Source organism: Heterodontus francisci, chromosome 5, assembly GCF_036365525.1.
Source record: "Heterodontus francisci isolate sHetFra1 chromosome 5, sHetFra1.hap1, whole genome shotgun sequence".
Classification (NCBI taxonomy): Eukaryota; Metazoa; Chordata; class Chondrichthyes; order Heterodontiformes; family Heterodontidae; genus Heterodontus; species Heterodontus francisci.
The window spans coordinates 116639225-116656004 of NC_090375.1; the positions used below are offsets into that span (position 1 = coordinate 116639225).

A 16780-nucleotide genomic window follows, 5' to 3' on the forward strand; every position below is an offset into this window, starting at 1 on the left:
AGCCTGGATATTGTCCAGGTCTTGCTGCATTTATACACGGACTTCTTCAGTATCTGAGGAGTTGCGAATGGTGCTGAACATTGTGCAATCATCAGCGAACATTCCCACATCTGACCTTATGACTGACGGAAGGTCATTAATGAAGCAGCTGAAGATGGTTGGGCCTAGGACACTACCCTGAGAAACTCCTGCAGTGATGTCCTGGAGCTGAGATGATTGACCTCCAACAACCACAACCATCTACTTTTGTGCTAGGTATGACTCCAGCCAATGGAGAATTTTCCTCCTGATTCCTATTAATTCCAGTTTTGCTAGGGCTCTTTGAGGCCATACTCGGTCAAATGCTGCCTTGATGTCAAGGGCAGTCACTCTCACCTCACCTCTTGAGTTCAGCTCTTTTGTCCATGTTTGAACCAAGGCTGTAATGAGGTCTGGAGCTGAGTAGCCCTGAATAAGCGTCAGTGAGTAGGTTTTTGCTAAGCAAGTGCTGCTTGATAGCACTGTTGACGGCACCTTCCATCATTTTACTGATGATGGAGAGTAGACTGATAGGGCGGTAATTGGCTGGGTTGGACTTGTCCTGCTTTTTGTGTACAGGACATACCTGGGCAATTTTCCACATTGCCGGGTAGATGCCAGTGTTGTAGCTTTCCTGGAACAGCTTGGCTAGGGGCGCGGCAAGTACTGGAGCACAGGTCTTCAGTACTGTTGCTGGAATGTTGTCAGGGTCCATACCTTTGCAGTACCCAGTGCCTTCAGTTGTTTCTTGATATCACGTGGAGTGAATCGACTTTGCTGAAGTCTGGCATCTGTGATGCTGGGGACTTCAGGAGGAGGCCGAGACGGATCATCAACTCGGCACCTCTGGCTGAAGATTGTTGCAAATGCTTCAGCCTTATCTTTTGCACTGATGTGCTGGGCTACCCCATCATTGAAGATGGGGATATTTGTGGAGCCTCCTCCTCTTGTTAGTTGTTTAATTGTCCACCACCATTCATGACTAGGTATAGCAAGACTGCAGAGCTTAGATCTGATCTGTTAATTATGGCATCACTTAGCTCTGTCTATCGCATGCTGCTTACGCTGCTTGGCACGCAGATAGTCCAGTGTTGTAGCTTCACCAGGTTGATACATCATTTTGAGGTATGCCTGGTGCTGCTCCTGGCATGCCCTCCTGCACGCTTCATTGATCATGCCTTCTATGTAAGTGAATTTTATCTTCAGTTTAACAATTCTGCCTGTTTCTTTTTGTTGTTACAGAATTTATATTTAAATACTTTTAGTGCTCATTGGGAGAATTCTTGTGCATTATTGAAGCTAATCTGTTGATTCTTCAACTTACTAAGTTAACATGAAAAGTTTCCAGATGGTTCAATGCTCTATAATCAGTTCCAAGGCAAAGCAGTGTGAGACTATGTCCTCAAGGTGGTCTTGTACCACTTACCTAACTTCAGACTGAGTATGGCTTCACACCCGAATTACACGACACCGTTTGGGTTAATACTAGGTTGAAAGTGTTTCACATCAATAGAAAATGCAAGCCATAACTGGCCTATACAAAAATAGTAAAATTCATATTTATTGCAGAACTTATAGATAATTCTGTTATTTACAAGTTTTCTTGACGTTCCGATTGCTATACGGCAAGCCAGAGTTATCCCTTTCTCCTCTTTGTCTGGTTGAAAGCAACGTTTTTATCTTCCTCCTGGGATGCCTCCGATACCAAGACCCTATTGAAATATCTACAGAAATTCTAAAGGTTAACTGGCAAGAGATACACATGGTCAACCCCACAAAGCACTATACAATAAAAGAGATAAGTTGGTTTTGTCATGAAATAGATGAAAGTGAACTCCCAGACAAGTGCTCCAATAACAATTGCTGGAAAGGGAGATTTTGAAATATATGTAAGGTAACTGTTGAGAAAAAGCTGACAGGCAAATTACATCATTTAAGAGGAATTGCATCAGCTCGCAATAGACCATTAAGGAAAAGAGCTGACAGCTATTTGTAGAACCTATTGGTTTTAATATAAAAAAAAAATTAAGAAAAAAAATCAGTTTCTCTGTTGTTAGAATGATTTTCTACTGTTAAGTTCTGTTTTTTAGTTTCACTGTCATTCCGAGAGATTTGTTCGATGTGTAGTTCCTTAGTTCTTAACAACTAAGTTACATTCATAAAAAATATAGTTCCACAAGCGAGCAGAAGGAGAAAGACTCAAAGTCTGTAACTTATAGTTTAAACACATGGGCTGGAATTTTATATTGAGGCGGTGGCTCTACCTACTGGCTAAAAAGTCAGGGCGAGCCTGCCTCCGCCGGGCCTGGAAACCACACTGCAATTTTACATGGTCCAGGCCCTTAATTGGCCTCAGTCGGGACTTCCGTATCTTTGAGGAAGGAAGTCCTGCCTCCAAGAGCTGTCTGCCAATCAGAGGGCTAGTAGCTCTTCAGTTCCAGCAACACCACCGGGAGCGGTAGCCACTGCTGGGACTGCACCGAACGAGAGGAGCAACATGGATGTCAGCCTCCGATAAGCTAAGTGGGGATTGGGCCTCGCTGGGGACAATCGGTTGGACCTGGCAAGGTGGAAGGATGTTGGAGTGTAGGGAGGGGTGGGGGGAGCAGTTCTAGTGGGAGCGACCCGTGTTGCTTGGGGTCCTCCGTAGGGCACAGTGCCCTATCAGGAGGGCTCCCCCAAGTAATACTGGGCAGACTCCGCGGGCGCTGAAGTGCTCATCCGCTGCTGGTAATATACCACTGGTGGTGGGAGGAGGCACTTACGTGGCAATTAATTGGCGACTTAAGGGCCTCAATTGGTTTGGGGCGGACGGGTCGTTTGCCACCTCCCCTGCTGCTGATAAAATAGTACCGGGGGCAGTTAGGCGACGGGAACAGCAACCCCTGCCTCCCACTTGATTTTACGCCACCCTGACTCCCAGCTCGCTTCTAGGGGTGGTGGGGGGTGTGGCATAAAATTCTGGCCCTGGTGTGTGATACTACAGAAAACAAAAAGCTCTTACAATTTGATGGTGTTGATAAAAGTAAGATTATATCATGCAGTAGTTGTGCAGTCATTTCTTGTACTCTGCGCTCACAAAATCACACCTCTCAGGACATGACTTTACATTTGATGAGTAGGACTTATCACCATGATGAAAGAAATACATAAATTAAAATGTCAATATATGTCTTTAATGGGCCAAGAGGAGCTGAGGAGAAATATAATTGCTGACCAACGGAAATGCACAGTTTACTGAGAAAACAAACCATCAGAACTAACGGATGTGCGCATATTGTAATCAATGAACATAGCGCACTAATGCTAACCTACCGAGAATTTCCAGCTCCATGCCTTAATGAGAAAATACCTAAGTGGAAAAAAGGTTAAGGCAAAATTTAAAACTTAGAAAAGTTCAATCAATACATAAAGTTGATTTTTATTTGTATTTATTTCAATTGCCCAAAGCATTTTTAAAAGTTCAAAAAGTGAATGAAAACAATGGAAACCGGGAGAGAAAATGCATATAGATCAAGAACAAATATTAAAAAAAGAAATTCATAATTGAAAACTTAAGTGGTAGCTCCACAAAATTGTGATACAGGTGTTGAAATGAATAAAAATACTGGAGAGATAGTAAGGTCAAATGAGGGTCATGTGCGATATCTGTGGAAAATGATTAATTTGAAATAGATTCTAATTAATCTGATAGAAAGCAAGAAATGCTGGAAATACTCAGCAGGTCTGGCAGCATCTGTGGAGAGAGAAGCAGAGTTAATGTTTCAGGTCAGAACTGATTCATCTGATGCTCGATGTTAATTAGAAAACTGCTTTCTTCAGCCTACATATAAATCCTGATCTGACCAAACTGGTTATTAAAGTGTTGTTCTAATGTTCTAAATACTTTTGAGTCATTGATTTCCTGTTACTTTTAAACAGTTTTGCTTCCCTTTTCTCTTTTGTAAACTTTTCACAAAAAGTGCCATATCAATTTGAGTCTTTTGACATTGTAGCCCCACGGTACACTGATATCTTGCAGCCATTCACAATGCACATCTGTAAGGCTCTACATGCATAAGAAAGTTGTTGGCTATGGTTCCATAGGAAGGATAAATGGGTGGGTATCCTGAGTTGAATTGTATGCCTTTGTGGGTCATTAGGAGCTGAGTGCTTCTAACATCAATATCTTTGTGCTAGTTGACAGCTGAAATGTTACTTTCAGTAAGATAGTAGAAGAGTAAGTGCTAATATTTTTATGTGAACATGCTTTTTTGTATGGTCCTCACTACTTGAAATACATAGCACAAATTAATACTGAATGTATTAATTTCATCCTGTCATCTGTCAGCACAGGTGTAGTATGAGCTCCATGTGTGTTTAATATGGCAACTTTATTTTCCAATAAATATTTTATTATTGCTCAGTTGCATCAAATTGGATAAATGCATTATTTTAATACAGTTCCTGAATGATTTAAATATATTCCAATATTAATACAACAACAATTTGCATTTATATTTGCCTTTAATGTAGTAAAATGTCCTAAAGTACTTCACCAGGAGATTCTCAAACAAGTTTTGACACTGAGCCACATAAGGAGGTATTAGGACAACTTGGTCAAAGAGAAATGTTTTACGAGCTTCTTCAAAAAAAGGTGAGAGAGAGGTAGACAGGCAGAGAATTTTAAGGAAGGAGTTTCAGACAGTGTGTATGTAGTTGAAGGCAGGGCTGCCAATGGTGGAGCGATTAAAATCAGGGATATACAAGTGGCCAGAATTAGAGGAGCAAAAAGATCTCGAATGGTTGTAGAGCTGGAGGAGGCTTCAGAGATAGGGAGAATCAAGACCATGGAACTATTTGCAAGCAAGGTTGAGAATTTGGCAACACTTAGATTATAAATGTAGGCCAGCAGGGATGATGGGTGAATGAGACTTGGTGCAAGTTAGGATATAGGTAGCAGAATTTTTGATGAGCTCAAGTTAATGGAGGATGGAAGGTAGGAGGCCAAACCAGGAGTGCATGAGAATATGAGGCTAGAGGTAACAAAGGCATGGATGAGGCTCTCAGCAGCAGATGAGCTGAAGCAGGGGTAGAGAGATGGGTAGTGTTACAGAGTTGGAAATAGGCAGTTTAGGTGATGGAGTGGATATGGCGTCAGAAGCTAATCTCAGTCTCAAAAAGCCACTAAGGTCTGGTTCAGTGTCAGAGTGACCAGGGAGAGAGTTGAACTTGTTGGTTAGGGATCAGACCAAAGACAAATATGTTTAGTTTTCCCAATATTTAATTAAGAGGTAATTTCTACTTAACCAGTACAAGCAATCTGACAGTTTAGAGATAGTGGAGGGGTCGAGAGAGGTGGTGGTTAGGTAGAGCTGAGTGTCTTTAGCATACATGCGAAATCTGACATTTTGTTTTCAGATAATGCTGCCAAGGGGCAGCATGTAGAAGAGAAATAGGAGGGCAGCAAGGATAGATCTTTGGGGGACTCCAGAGGTCACGGTGCAGCACCGGGCAGAGAAACCACTGCAGCTGATACTCTGACTACAGCTGGATAGCTAATAATGGAACCAGGTGAGGGCAGTCCCATCCAGCTGGATGACAGAGGAGAGATGTTGGAGAAGAATGATGTGGTCAACTGTGTCAAAGGCTGCAGATAGGCCAAGAAAAATGAGGAGGGATAGTTTACCATGGTCACAGTCACATAGATGGTCATTTGTGACTTTGATGAGGGCCATTTCAGTGCTGTGACAGGGACATATGCTTAATTATGGGAGCTCAAAACATTTTTTCCTTTAATGCAGTGGTTCTCAAAATGTGGCCCAAGGACCACTGGGTCCGCAAGGGTCCACAGGCTGATCCAAAATACAAGTCACTGCTCCACAGCCGAGGCCATACGAGAGAACAGGCCAGAGCCCTCAGCCCCACCACTCTCGTGGCGTCACACAACCAGACCAGCTCTTGCATGTGCGGCATGAATCGTCATAAGAGAAAGCAACAACAATGTAGTTTTATTTATTATTTATGTTACTGTTACAAAGTACAACTCTGAGATTGGATTTTCACTACTTGTGGGGCTGAAAATAAAGAGAGGAACTGACTGAACGTGGAGTGCATCATGAGATTATAGCTCTCTAGCTTGAAACCAGACATCATCTCATTGGTGTCTCATCAAAAGCAGCATCATTCTTCCCATTAATTTTAATTTTTTTTGCAATGGCAAGCGAAAGCAGGTAGGGTAGGACTAGTAGGTGATCCGCAGGGTCTTTTGCCCACCTAAGTGGTCCATGGACAAAAAAACTTTGAGAATCGCTGTTTTACTGGAACCATTGCATACAATAAGGAAGCTGAGAAAAGATCAAGTCTTCCAAAGTATATCTTAGCATTTTGATGCCTATTCCAAAAGCAAAATACTGTGAATGCTGAAAATCTGAAATAAAAACAGAAAATGCGGGAAATACTCAGCAGCTTCAGGTCTGTTCTGATGAAAGGTCACAGAGCTGAACCATTAACTCTGTTTCTCTCCACAGATGCTGCCAGCCCTGCTCAGCATTTCCAGTATTTTCTGTTTTTATTTTGATGACTATATTGGGCAATGAATTATTAATAATATAACAGTAAAACAATATTGTGAATTTGATACATTAATTAAACATACACTATTGAACTCTCCCAATGGTATTGTATGCACCTCCAGGTGATGCAATATTATATACAAGTGAAGAATGCTGCAGATAAAAGGTGACTCTAAATCAAAGCATGTTGATAGTTTCCTCTAAAATGAAACAACATAAAATTGATGAAAGAAACCATTTGAAATTTGGGGCATATTTTTCTCCGTGCTAATATTAGCCAAAAATATTAGCATATATGTATGTACATTGGGTCTTTCACTTTAAACTTATGCTGACATTTTCTGCTAAATAAATAAATGGAAGAAAATATATACCATTACACAGAGTATACTTTGCCTGTCATTACAATCATACAGCTACTGTTAGGATTACCATGACAGGAAGTAAAGCATTTATATGAGCAGTAAAACATTGATAATACTACCTTCATTCTGTATCTGAAGATAATGTAACACAAATATGTTATTTTTATTAGGCATTCCTGCAGCGAATGATCCAGCATGCTGCTTCTAGAGTTGACAAGAATGTGACTGAAGAAACTGTTAAGGTAAGAACTGTATAACTAGAGACAGGAGAAGCCTATCAGCCCATCGAACCAGTTCCACCATGTATGAACCCGACATATCACAAAGGCTCCAAATTTGATCCCTAATCCATGCTGAGCTAATGCATTTCAGCAGAGACAGCAGTGTAGTCTCTAAACATGTCCTTAGAAGGCCTTAGAATGGGGAGCTGAAGAAAATCCACCCAGGGTTCCTGCTTCTGTTTGTTCACTGTTCCCTGAAAGTGCATAAATGTGATGCAGATGTGGACAGGGTCAGCCCAATTATGGTACCCTCTGTGGTCAAGAAGCTGGGCCAATGCCTGCAGATTAAAAAAAACACTTATGTGACGTACTGAAAAGCTGCTTGGACATGTAGAACAATATCTTAGCTTTATTTATTGTTTTCACAGAATCACAGAATAATACAGTGCAGAAGAGGCCCTTCGGCCCATCGACTCTGCACTGATGCATTAAGGACACCTGACCTGTCTACCTAATCCCATTTGCCAGCACTTGGCCCATAGCCTTGAATGTTATGACGTGCCAAGTGCTCATCCAGGTACTTTTTAAAGGATGTGAGGCAACTCGCCTCTACCACCCTCCCAGGCAGTGCATTCCAGACCGTCCCCACCCTCTGGGTAAAAAAGTTCTTCCTCAAATCCCCCTTAAACCTCCTGCCCCTCACCTTAAACTTGTGTCCCCTAGTAACTGACCCTTCAACTAAGGGGAACAGCTGCTCCCTATCCACCTTGTCCATGCCCCTCATAATCTTGTACACTTCGACCAGGTCACCCCTCAGTCTTCTCTGCTCCAGCGAAAACAACCCAAGCCTATCCAACGTCTCTTCATAGCTTAAATATTCCATCCCAGGCAACATCCTGGTGAATTGCCTCTGCATCCCCTCCAGTGCAATCACATCCTTCCTATAATGCGGCGACCAGAATTGCACACAGTACTCCAGCTCTGGCCTTACCAAAGTTCTGTACAACTCCAACATGATCTCCCTGCTTTTGTAATCTATGCCTCGATTGATAAAGGCAAGTGTCCCATATGCCTTTTTCACCACCCTATTAACCTGCCCTTCTACCTTCAGAGATCTATGGACAAACACGCCAAGGTCCCTTTGTTCCTCGGAACTTCCCAGTGTCAGGCCATTCATTGAATACTTCCGTGTCACATTACTCCTTCCAAAGTGTATCACCTCACACTTTTCTGCCCATTTGACCATCCCGTCTATATCTTCCTGTAACCCAAGACACTCAACCTCACTGTTAACCACTCGGCCAATCTTTGTGTCATCCGCGAAGTTACTGATCCTACCCCCCACATAGTCATCTATGTCGTTTATACAAATGACAAACAATAGGGGACCCAGCACAGATCCCTGTGGTATGCCACTGGACGCTGGCTTCCAGTCACTAAAACATCACTCTGTCATCACTCTCTTGTCTCCTACAGCTAAGCCAATTTTGAATGCACCTTATCAAGTTACCTTGTATCCCATGTGCATTTGCTTTCTTGATAAGTCTCCCATGTGGGACCTTGTCAAACGCTTTGCTGAAATCCGTGTAAACTACATCAACTGCACTACCCTCATCTACGTACCTGGTCACATGCTCAAAAAATTCAATCAAATTTGTTAGGCATGACCTCCCTCTGACAAAGCCATGCTGACTATTCCTAATCAAATTTTGCCTCTCCAAGTGGAGATAGATTCTCTCCTTCAGAATTTTCTCCAATGTGAGACTCACTGGTCTATAGTTCCCTGGCTTATCTCTACAACCTTTCTTAAATAGTGGGACCACATTAGCTGTTCTCCAGTCCTCTGGCACCTCCCCCGTGGCCAGAGAGGAATTAAAAATTTGAGTCAGAGCCCCTGCAATCTCCACCCTCGCCTCCCACAGCATCCTGGGACACAAATTGTCCGGACCTGGAGATTTGTCCACTTTTAAGCCTTCCAAAACCTCCAATACTTTGTCACTCTCTGTGCCAATTTGATCAAGAACCTCACAGTCTCTCTCTCTGAGTTCCATATCTACATCCTCATTCTCTTGGGTGAAGACAGATGTGAAGTATTGGTTCAACATCCTACCAATATCCTCTGTCTCCACCCACAGATTTCCCCCTTGGTCCCTAATGGGTCCTTCTCTTTCCCTAGTAATCCTCTTCCCATTGATATACTTAGAGAATATCTTGGGATTTTCCCTACTTTTACCAGCCAGAGCTTTCTCATATCCCCTCTTTGCTCTCCTAGTTGCTTTCAGTGAAGTAGAAGAGAAATGTGCATGTGTGGAGTGGTGGTGGGGGGCCACTGTAGGAGAAATGAGGCTGTTTAGAAATTTGACTTCAAGGAAAGCGAATATCGATTTGATAATACAAATTGAAAATTTTCAACAGCTCTTGTCTTTGTGCATAATGTGATTTTTTGCTATTTACTTTCAGACATTGTTTTCTAATATTGAGGACATTCTTGCAGTCCACAAAGAATTCCTGAGTATGATTGAGGAGCACCTGCAGCCTGAACCTAGTGCCCTCCATGAATTGGGAAGCTGTTTTCTTCAGTTTGTATGTATCATTGGCTCTGGCTGGACTGACTGTTATAATATTTTCTTATGATATTGACAAACTGGTTTTAAATTTGAGCTTTTTCATTGAGGATAAGTTATTTACAATCAGTAATACCATAAAAAGTTTTTGTTTTCACTCTGTTTATATGCTTGTATGTAAAACTATTTTGAATAACAAATATTGTTATTACTTCATTTTCTTTGCCAAAAGGTTAGTAACAAATGATGAAATACATATTAAAGGCAAAGACCTGGAAACTGTGTTGTTGATTGCATGGTCTACTCCAGTAACTATAAAAAAAAATTCCGTGTGCAGCATTTTTATACATCTATAAATGTATAACGCGAGCTGTGCATGCTCCTTATTTGAACATCCACATTTTGTGACTTATTCACACTTGTGGCTGCAACCTTTTACCCCTAGATGGAGGTGTGTAAGTATTAAAAGCTGTAGATCCCCATACCTATGTCTATAGTATCAGTAATGTACTCCAAAGGATATATGTTTTGTTCCTGCCATTCCATGTACAAATCTGCAAGAAATCCCTCATTCAAGGAAAAAATGTTTAAAAATAAGTGATTGACATAATTTTTGATTCAGTTTTGGCAGGTATTAAAAGCTGTGGGAGCTATTTGATGCAGCTTTATATGGAAGAAAATATTGTTGTTTTTTCTGGAAAATTAATTATAGCTTTTCTAAGCCAATGCGAATAATGTACTAGACTTTTCAGCAGGTGATTCTGTCTTTATCAGAAGTGAAACTGGGAGAAAATAAATTATACCCCAAAATCAGTGTTTTTGCTTTGTAAATACAGATTCCTGTAAAGCACTTTACAGGCTTTAAAAATAATTTGTCCCTTACCTATGAAGTAATTATCATTAAGTTGAGTGATTTGTTGCATGCAATATTCTTGACAAATTTTGTGAATTTACCCATTTACCAAATGTGGTCTGACTGGATGACAGAATACTACCTAAAAATAAAAGAGGCAGTGACAATATGTGTTTTTGAGTGGCTTTAATAAATAATAAAGTATTTGCTATAACAAATTATTTGTGCTATCTCCCTTTTCGTTATACTTTTCTATACTTTTCAATGGTATTGTTCTAAAGGAAAATAGCGTTCCAACTGTGCGATGTGTAGAAAATGCACAGAATATCCAAATGATGCACTGTGATTGAGATGAGAGCGGTATCTTTTCGTTCACATTTCATAGTTCCATTAGCATAATGGGGTAGTAGACCTGCCATAATTTAGACTCACCTGATGGTTTTCCCCAACCACAGTTTGCAGCTGGCGTTTAGAGGGGAAAATTGGAAGCTTGATGTTAACCCAGGCCCTACTACTCCACAAATCAGATGGTCACAGGTTGCAATGCTACACTGGCTATCGCAAACAAAATTCTATCCCTGTGTGGCTAATCCCTTCTGAAAATCAGTCTTGCATTTTCGAAAGAAAATGATACGTCTTTGCATTTGAGCTACTCAAGTGGCAGCATTGCCAGTCACCCACCCTACCACAACCCCCAGTCCCCACATAAACTTTGGTATGCAGCAAGCTCTCATAGGCTTAATTGAACTCTTTTTCTGTCACTTGTATGTTCTATTTACACCACCTCCAGCATTAAAAAATGCTAAGCGGTGTTCTTGTTAAAACTCCTTCAGCACTGAGCAAGGGGATTGATTGGTGGATCCCACTGCGAAATTGGCCTATTGTAATTCAGTATAGTTTGAGATTTTATTCACAATGTTCTGAAGTATTTTGCAGCATGAAACAAAATTTAAAAAGTTTGCTGATTGTGATTTTTGTTTGGAAATACAGAAACATCGATTTTCTATCTATGATGAGTACTGTAGTAATCATGAAAAAGCACAAAGGCTACTGATGGACCTTAATAAAATGCGGACTGTGCGGACTTTTTTACTGGTAAGGACTCCTTTCTATTTTCCAAATTGAAGACAGCATTTTATCAAAATGTTTTAAAGCCAAAAAGGAACTAAATTCTTTTCTGCACTAAAAGAAACGAATAGTTCTCTTTCACTGATAAATACAATTTCCAAATAAGGTGCTGTGGAAGTGTTTTTTGGTTGTTTGTGTATAAGATTGGCATGGGTAAGTCTTCCAGCTGACTTTAACTGCTTGTCTGGGTGGTCGGGTTAAAATCATTCCTTAAGTCTGCAGGTTTCTATTGCTGTTTCAATTCATATCCGTGTTATGCACGGATCATGCACCCGTACTTCCGGAAATACAAAATGATCCACGTTTAATAATTCATTATCATTAGTTGCTAACTTCCTGTTGAGACTGACAGATGATCTGCTGCAGAACTGTGGCAACAATATATACTAGATACGGTTCTCCAATTGCACTGCAATTGACTGAAGGAGGCCAGTAAGAGCTGGAAAGGGTTGTCTATGAAGCAAGGTAACACATAAATGGAAAGACTTTGTGGAAGTGTTTGTACCTGAAGCGTCAAATGACTTGTATTTTCCCAACCAATGCTGTCTGACCTGTTAAGTTTAGTTTAGAGATACAGCACTGAAACAGGCCCTTCGGCCCACCGAGTCTGTGCCGACCATCAACCACCCATTTATACTAATCCTACACTAATCCCATATTCCTACCACATCCCCACCTGTCCCTATATTTCCCTACCACCTACCTATACTAGGGGCAATTTATAATGGCCAATTAACCTATCAACCTGCAAGTCTTTGGCATGTGGGAGGAAACCGGAGCACCCGGAGGAAACCCACGCAGACACAGGGAGAACTTGCAAACTCCACACAGGCAGTACCCAGAATTGAACCCGGGTCGCTGGAGCTGTGAGGCTGCGGTGCTAACCACTGCGCCACTGTGTCTCCAAAAGTATCTTTTTTGTTTCAGATTTCCAGCAACTGCAATAGTTTGCATTTTTTGTTAATACATTTGTTAATGGACCCCATTAATTACAATTCATAGAATCATAGAATGGTTACAGCACAGAAGGCCATCCTGCCCTTCATGTATGTGTCAGCTCTCTGCAAGAACAACTCACCTTGTCCCACTTCCCCACCTTTCCCCGTAGCCCTGCAAATTTTTTTCTCTTCAGGTAATTATCAAATTCTCTTTTGAAGGTCACGATTGAATCTGCCTCCACCACACTCTCAGGCAGTGCATTCCCGATCCTAACCGCTCACTATGTAAAAGAATTTTCCTCATGTTGCCATTGCTTCTTTTACCAGTCACCTTAAATCAGTGTGCTCTGGTTCTTGATCTTTATGCCAACGGGAACAATTTCTCCCAATCTACCCAATCTGCACTAGTACACACTTTATTTTATATTGCCTCTCCTCATTCTTCTACCAAAATGAATCACTTCACACTTCTCTGCATTAAATTTCATCTGCCACTTGTCCACCCATTCCACCAACCTGTCTATGCCTTCCTGAAATCTATCATTATCTTCCTCACAGTTCACAGTACTTCCAAGTTTTATGTCATCTGCAAATTTTGAAATTGTTCCCTGTACACCCAAGTCTAGATCATTAATATAGACCTGGAAAAGCAGGGATCCTAACAACGACCCTTGGGGAACCACACTGTATACCGTCCTCCAGTCCGAGAAACAGCCGTTCACTGCTACTTTCTGTATCCTGTCACTCAGCCAATTTCATATCCATGCTGCTATTGTCTCTTTTATTCCATGGGCTCTAACTTTGCCGAAAAGCCTGTCATGTGGCATTTTCAAATGCCTTTTGGAAGTCCACGTACTCTAAACAAACTGCATTGCCCTCATCAACCCTCTCTGTTACCTCATCAAAAAACTCAAGCAATTTAGGTAAACATGATTTTCCCTTAACAAATTCATGCTGACTTTCCTTAATTAATCCATATTTATCCAAGTGCCTGTTAATTTTGTCCCAAATTATTGTTTCTAAAAGTTTTCCCACCACCAAGATTAAACTAACTAGCCTGTAGTTCCTGGTCTCATCCTTACACCCTTTCTTGAACAAAGGTGTAACATTTGCAATTCTCCAGTCCTCTGGCACCACCCCTGTATCTAAGGAGGTTTGGAAGATTATGACAGTGCCTTAACAGTTTCTACCCTTACTTCCCTAAGTATCTTTGGATGCATCTGATCCAGTCCTGGTGACATTTCAACTTTAAGTACATCCAGCCTTTCTAATACATCCTCTTTATCAATTTTTAGTACAACCAGTATTTCAGCCACCTCCTCTTTCACTATGACTTTGGCAACATCTTCATCCTTGGTAAAGACAGATGCAAAGTACTCATTTAGTACATCAGCCCTGCCCCTGCCTCCATGCATAAATCCTCTTTTAGCTCCCTAATAAGCCCAACTCCTCCTTTTACCAACCTTTTACTATTTATATGTCTATAGAAGACTTTCAGATTGCCTTTTATGTTAGCTACCAATCTCTTCTCATTCTGTCTCTTTGCTTCTCATTTGTCTTTTCACTTCCCCTCTGAACCTTCTATATTCAGCTTGGTTCTCAATTGTATTATCTACCTGACATCTGTCATAGTCATCCTTTTTCTGCTTCATCTTTCTATCTCTTTTGCCATCCAGGGTGCTCTGGATCTGTTTATCTTACCTTTCCCCCTTGTGGGAATATACCTTGACTATACCCGTGCTATCTCCTCTTTAAAAGCAACACATTATTCATTTACGGTTTTGCTTGCCAATCTTTGATTCCAATTGACCTAGGTCAGATTTATTCTTACTCCAATGACTTTGGACTTCCCCCAATCAATTATTTTTACTCTGGATTGCTGCTTGTTCTTTTCCATAGTCAACCTAAACCACATGATACTATGATCACTGCCCCTAAATGTTCCCTTACTAATACTTAATTTCCTTGACCCACCTCATTCCCCAGAATCAGATCCAGCAATGTCTCCTTCCTTGTTGGACTGGAAACATACTGTTGTAGAAAATTCTCCTGAACACACTCTAGAAACTCTTGCCCCTCTCTGCGCTCTACACTATTACTACCATAGTGTGTATTAGGATAATTAAAGTCCACAATTATAACTTCTCCATAATTCTTGCACCTCTCTATTATTTCCTTGCAAGTTTGTTCTTTTATATCTTTCCCACTAGTTGGTGGCCTATAGAATACACCCAGCAATGTAATGGTACCTCTATTGTTTCTTAGCTCTAACCAAATAGATTCTGTCCTTGGTCCCTCCAGGACATTCTCTCTCTGCAGCGCTGTAATGTTGTTCTTAATCTATACTGCTCCTTCTTCTCCTTTCTTTCCTTCCCTTCCTTCCCTATCTTTGCTGAACACCATGTAACCAGGAATATTTAGTACCCAGTCCTGCTATTTTTTAAGCCACGTTTCCTTTATCACCACAGCATCATATTTCCACTTGGCTATTTGCGCCTGAAGCTTACCAACCTTAGTTACCACAATCTGTGCATTCACATCCATGGACAGTAAACCTAATTTAGACATTATTACATTCCATCTTACTCTGACCTCACCTAATGCCTTACTATTTCTTACTCTAGTGCCATCTGTCTTTCCCAATTCTCTGTGCACCTTTGGCTAATATTACCTCCTGATTCTCACACCCCTGCCAAGTTAGTTTAAACCCTCCGCAATAGCACGAGCAAATCGCCCCACAAGGACATTGTATATTTGTAGATAAGATAAATCTCTTCCAAATATCAAATCAAAAAGCTAATATATTAAGGTGAAATGATTGTTTAAAAAGTTAATTGAATTGATATTGTGGTGCAGGTACAGTCCAAGTACAGGAATCTTTTTTAATTAGGGTTGCCGAACCTTAGATAATTTGGAACTAAAAGCCTGTAGGAAACACATAACCAAACAGCAGTGTAAGCGGGATGATAATTTATCAGAACTTTTCTTCCTTGAGTCCTTGGTGGTCCAGGCTATGATCTGGGTCTGGACCTGCAGATAGGGCCGAAAACCATCATTCAGCAACGTGATATGTCTGAACTGTGTGTGATACTCCACCCAAAACAAGGCCCCTTGGATTTCCCAAAACGCCAGGACCTGGGGTATCCCATAAAATGTAAGTGGCATGTAGTGCACCAAAGGCTTCCTCTTTTGATTCCATGTGTGACAGGAAAGTTCACACATTTTTATCAAACCTAGTGAAGGAACTGGAACTCAAAATACCTGCAAGCCAATAATTTAGACATTTTTTGTTGTTGCTGGCAGCACAAATCTTGATTCTTTGGTTTCCCAAAATATTGAGAACCAACATTGGCCTATTCTTGTAATTTTGCCTTTCATACACACATTGGCTAACCCAGTGTAAGGTGAACCATTCAGTCTTTTTTTAAATTCTTCATGGGATGTAGGCTATTGCCCATCTCTAGTTGGCCTTGATAAGATGATGGTGAGTTGCCTTCTTGAACTGCTGTAGTCCATGTGGTGGAGGTGCATCCACAGTGCTGTTAGGTAGGCAGTTCCAGGATTTTGACCAGCAACGATGAAGGAGTGGTGATATATTTCCAAATTAGGATGGCGTGTGCCTTGGAGAACTTGCAAGTGGTGGAATTCCATTGCACCTGCTGCCTCCATCCTCCTAGGCAGTAGAGGTCATGGATTTGGGAGGTGTTGAAGAAGCCTTGGTGAGTTGCTACAGTATATAATGTAGCCACTGTGCACCAGTGATGAATAGGGTGCCAGTTTAGCGGGCTGCTTTGTCCTGGATGGTGTAGAACTTCTTGAATGTTGTTGGAACTACACTCATCCAGGCAAGTGGAGAATGTTCCATCACAATCCTAACTTCTAAGATCATAAGAAATAGGATCATGAATAGGCCATTGGTTGCTCAAGCCTGCTGCGCCATTCAATATGACCATGGCTGATCTGATTGTGGCATTAACTCCACTTTCCTGCTGGCTCCCCATAAAAGTTGACTCCCCAGTAGATCAAAAATCTGGCTTACTCGGCCTTGAATATATACAATGACCCAGCCTCCACTGCTCTATGGGGAAGAGGATTCCAAAGATTAATGACCCTCTGAGGGAAGAAATTCTTCCTCATTT

At 41.2% G+C, this 16780-nt stretch overlaps 1 protein-coding gene across 3 annotated transcripts in view; it reads left to right on the forward strand.

Moving 5' to 3' along the window:
• Nucleotides 1-16780, forward strand: part of prex2 (phosphatidylinositol-3,4,5-trisphosphate-dependent Rac exchange factor 2) — a 638971-nt gene that overhangs the window by 145847 nt on the left and 476344 nt on the right. For all 3 annotated transcript variants that reach the window (XM_068030918.1, XM_068030919.1, XM_068030920.1), the window contains exons 2-4: nucleotides 7108-7179; nucleotides 9619-9741; nucleotides 11566-11670. In XM_068030918.1, the coding sequence (XP_067887019.1) occupies nucleotides 7108-7179; nucleotides 9619-9741; nucleotides 11566-11670 (300 nt within the window). The remainder of the gene's footprint in view (nucleotides 1-7107; nucleotides 7180-9618; nucleotides 9742-11565; nucleotides 11671-16780) is intronic.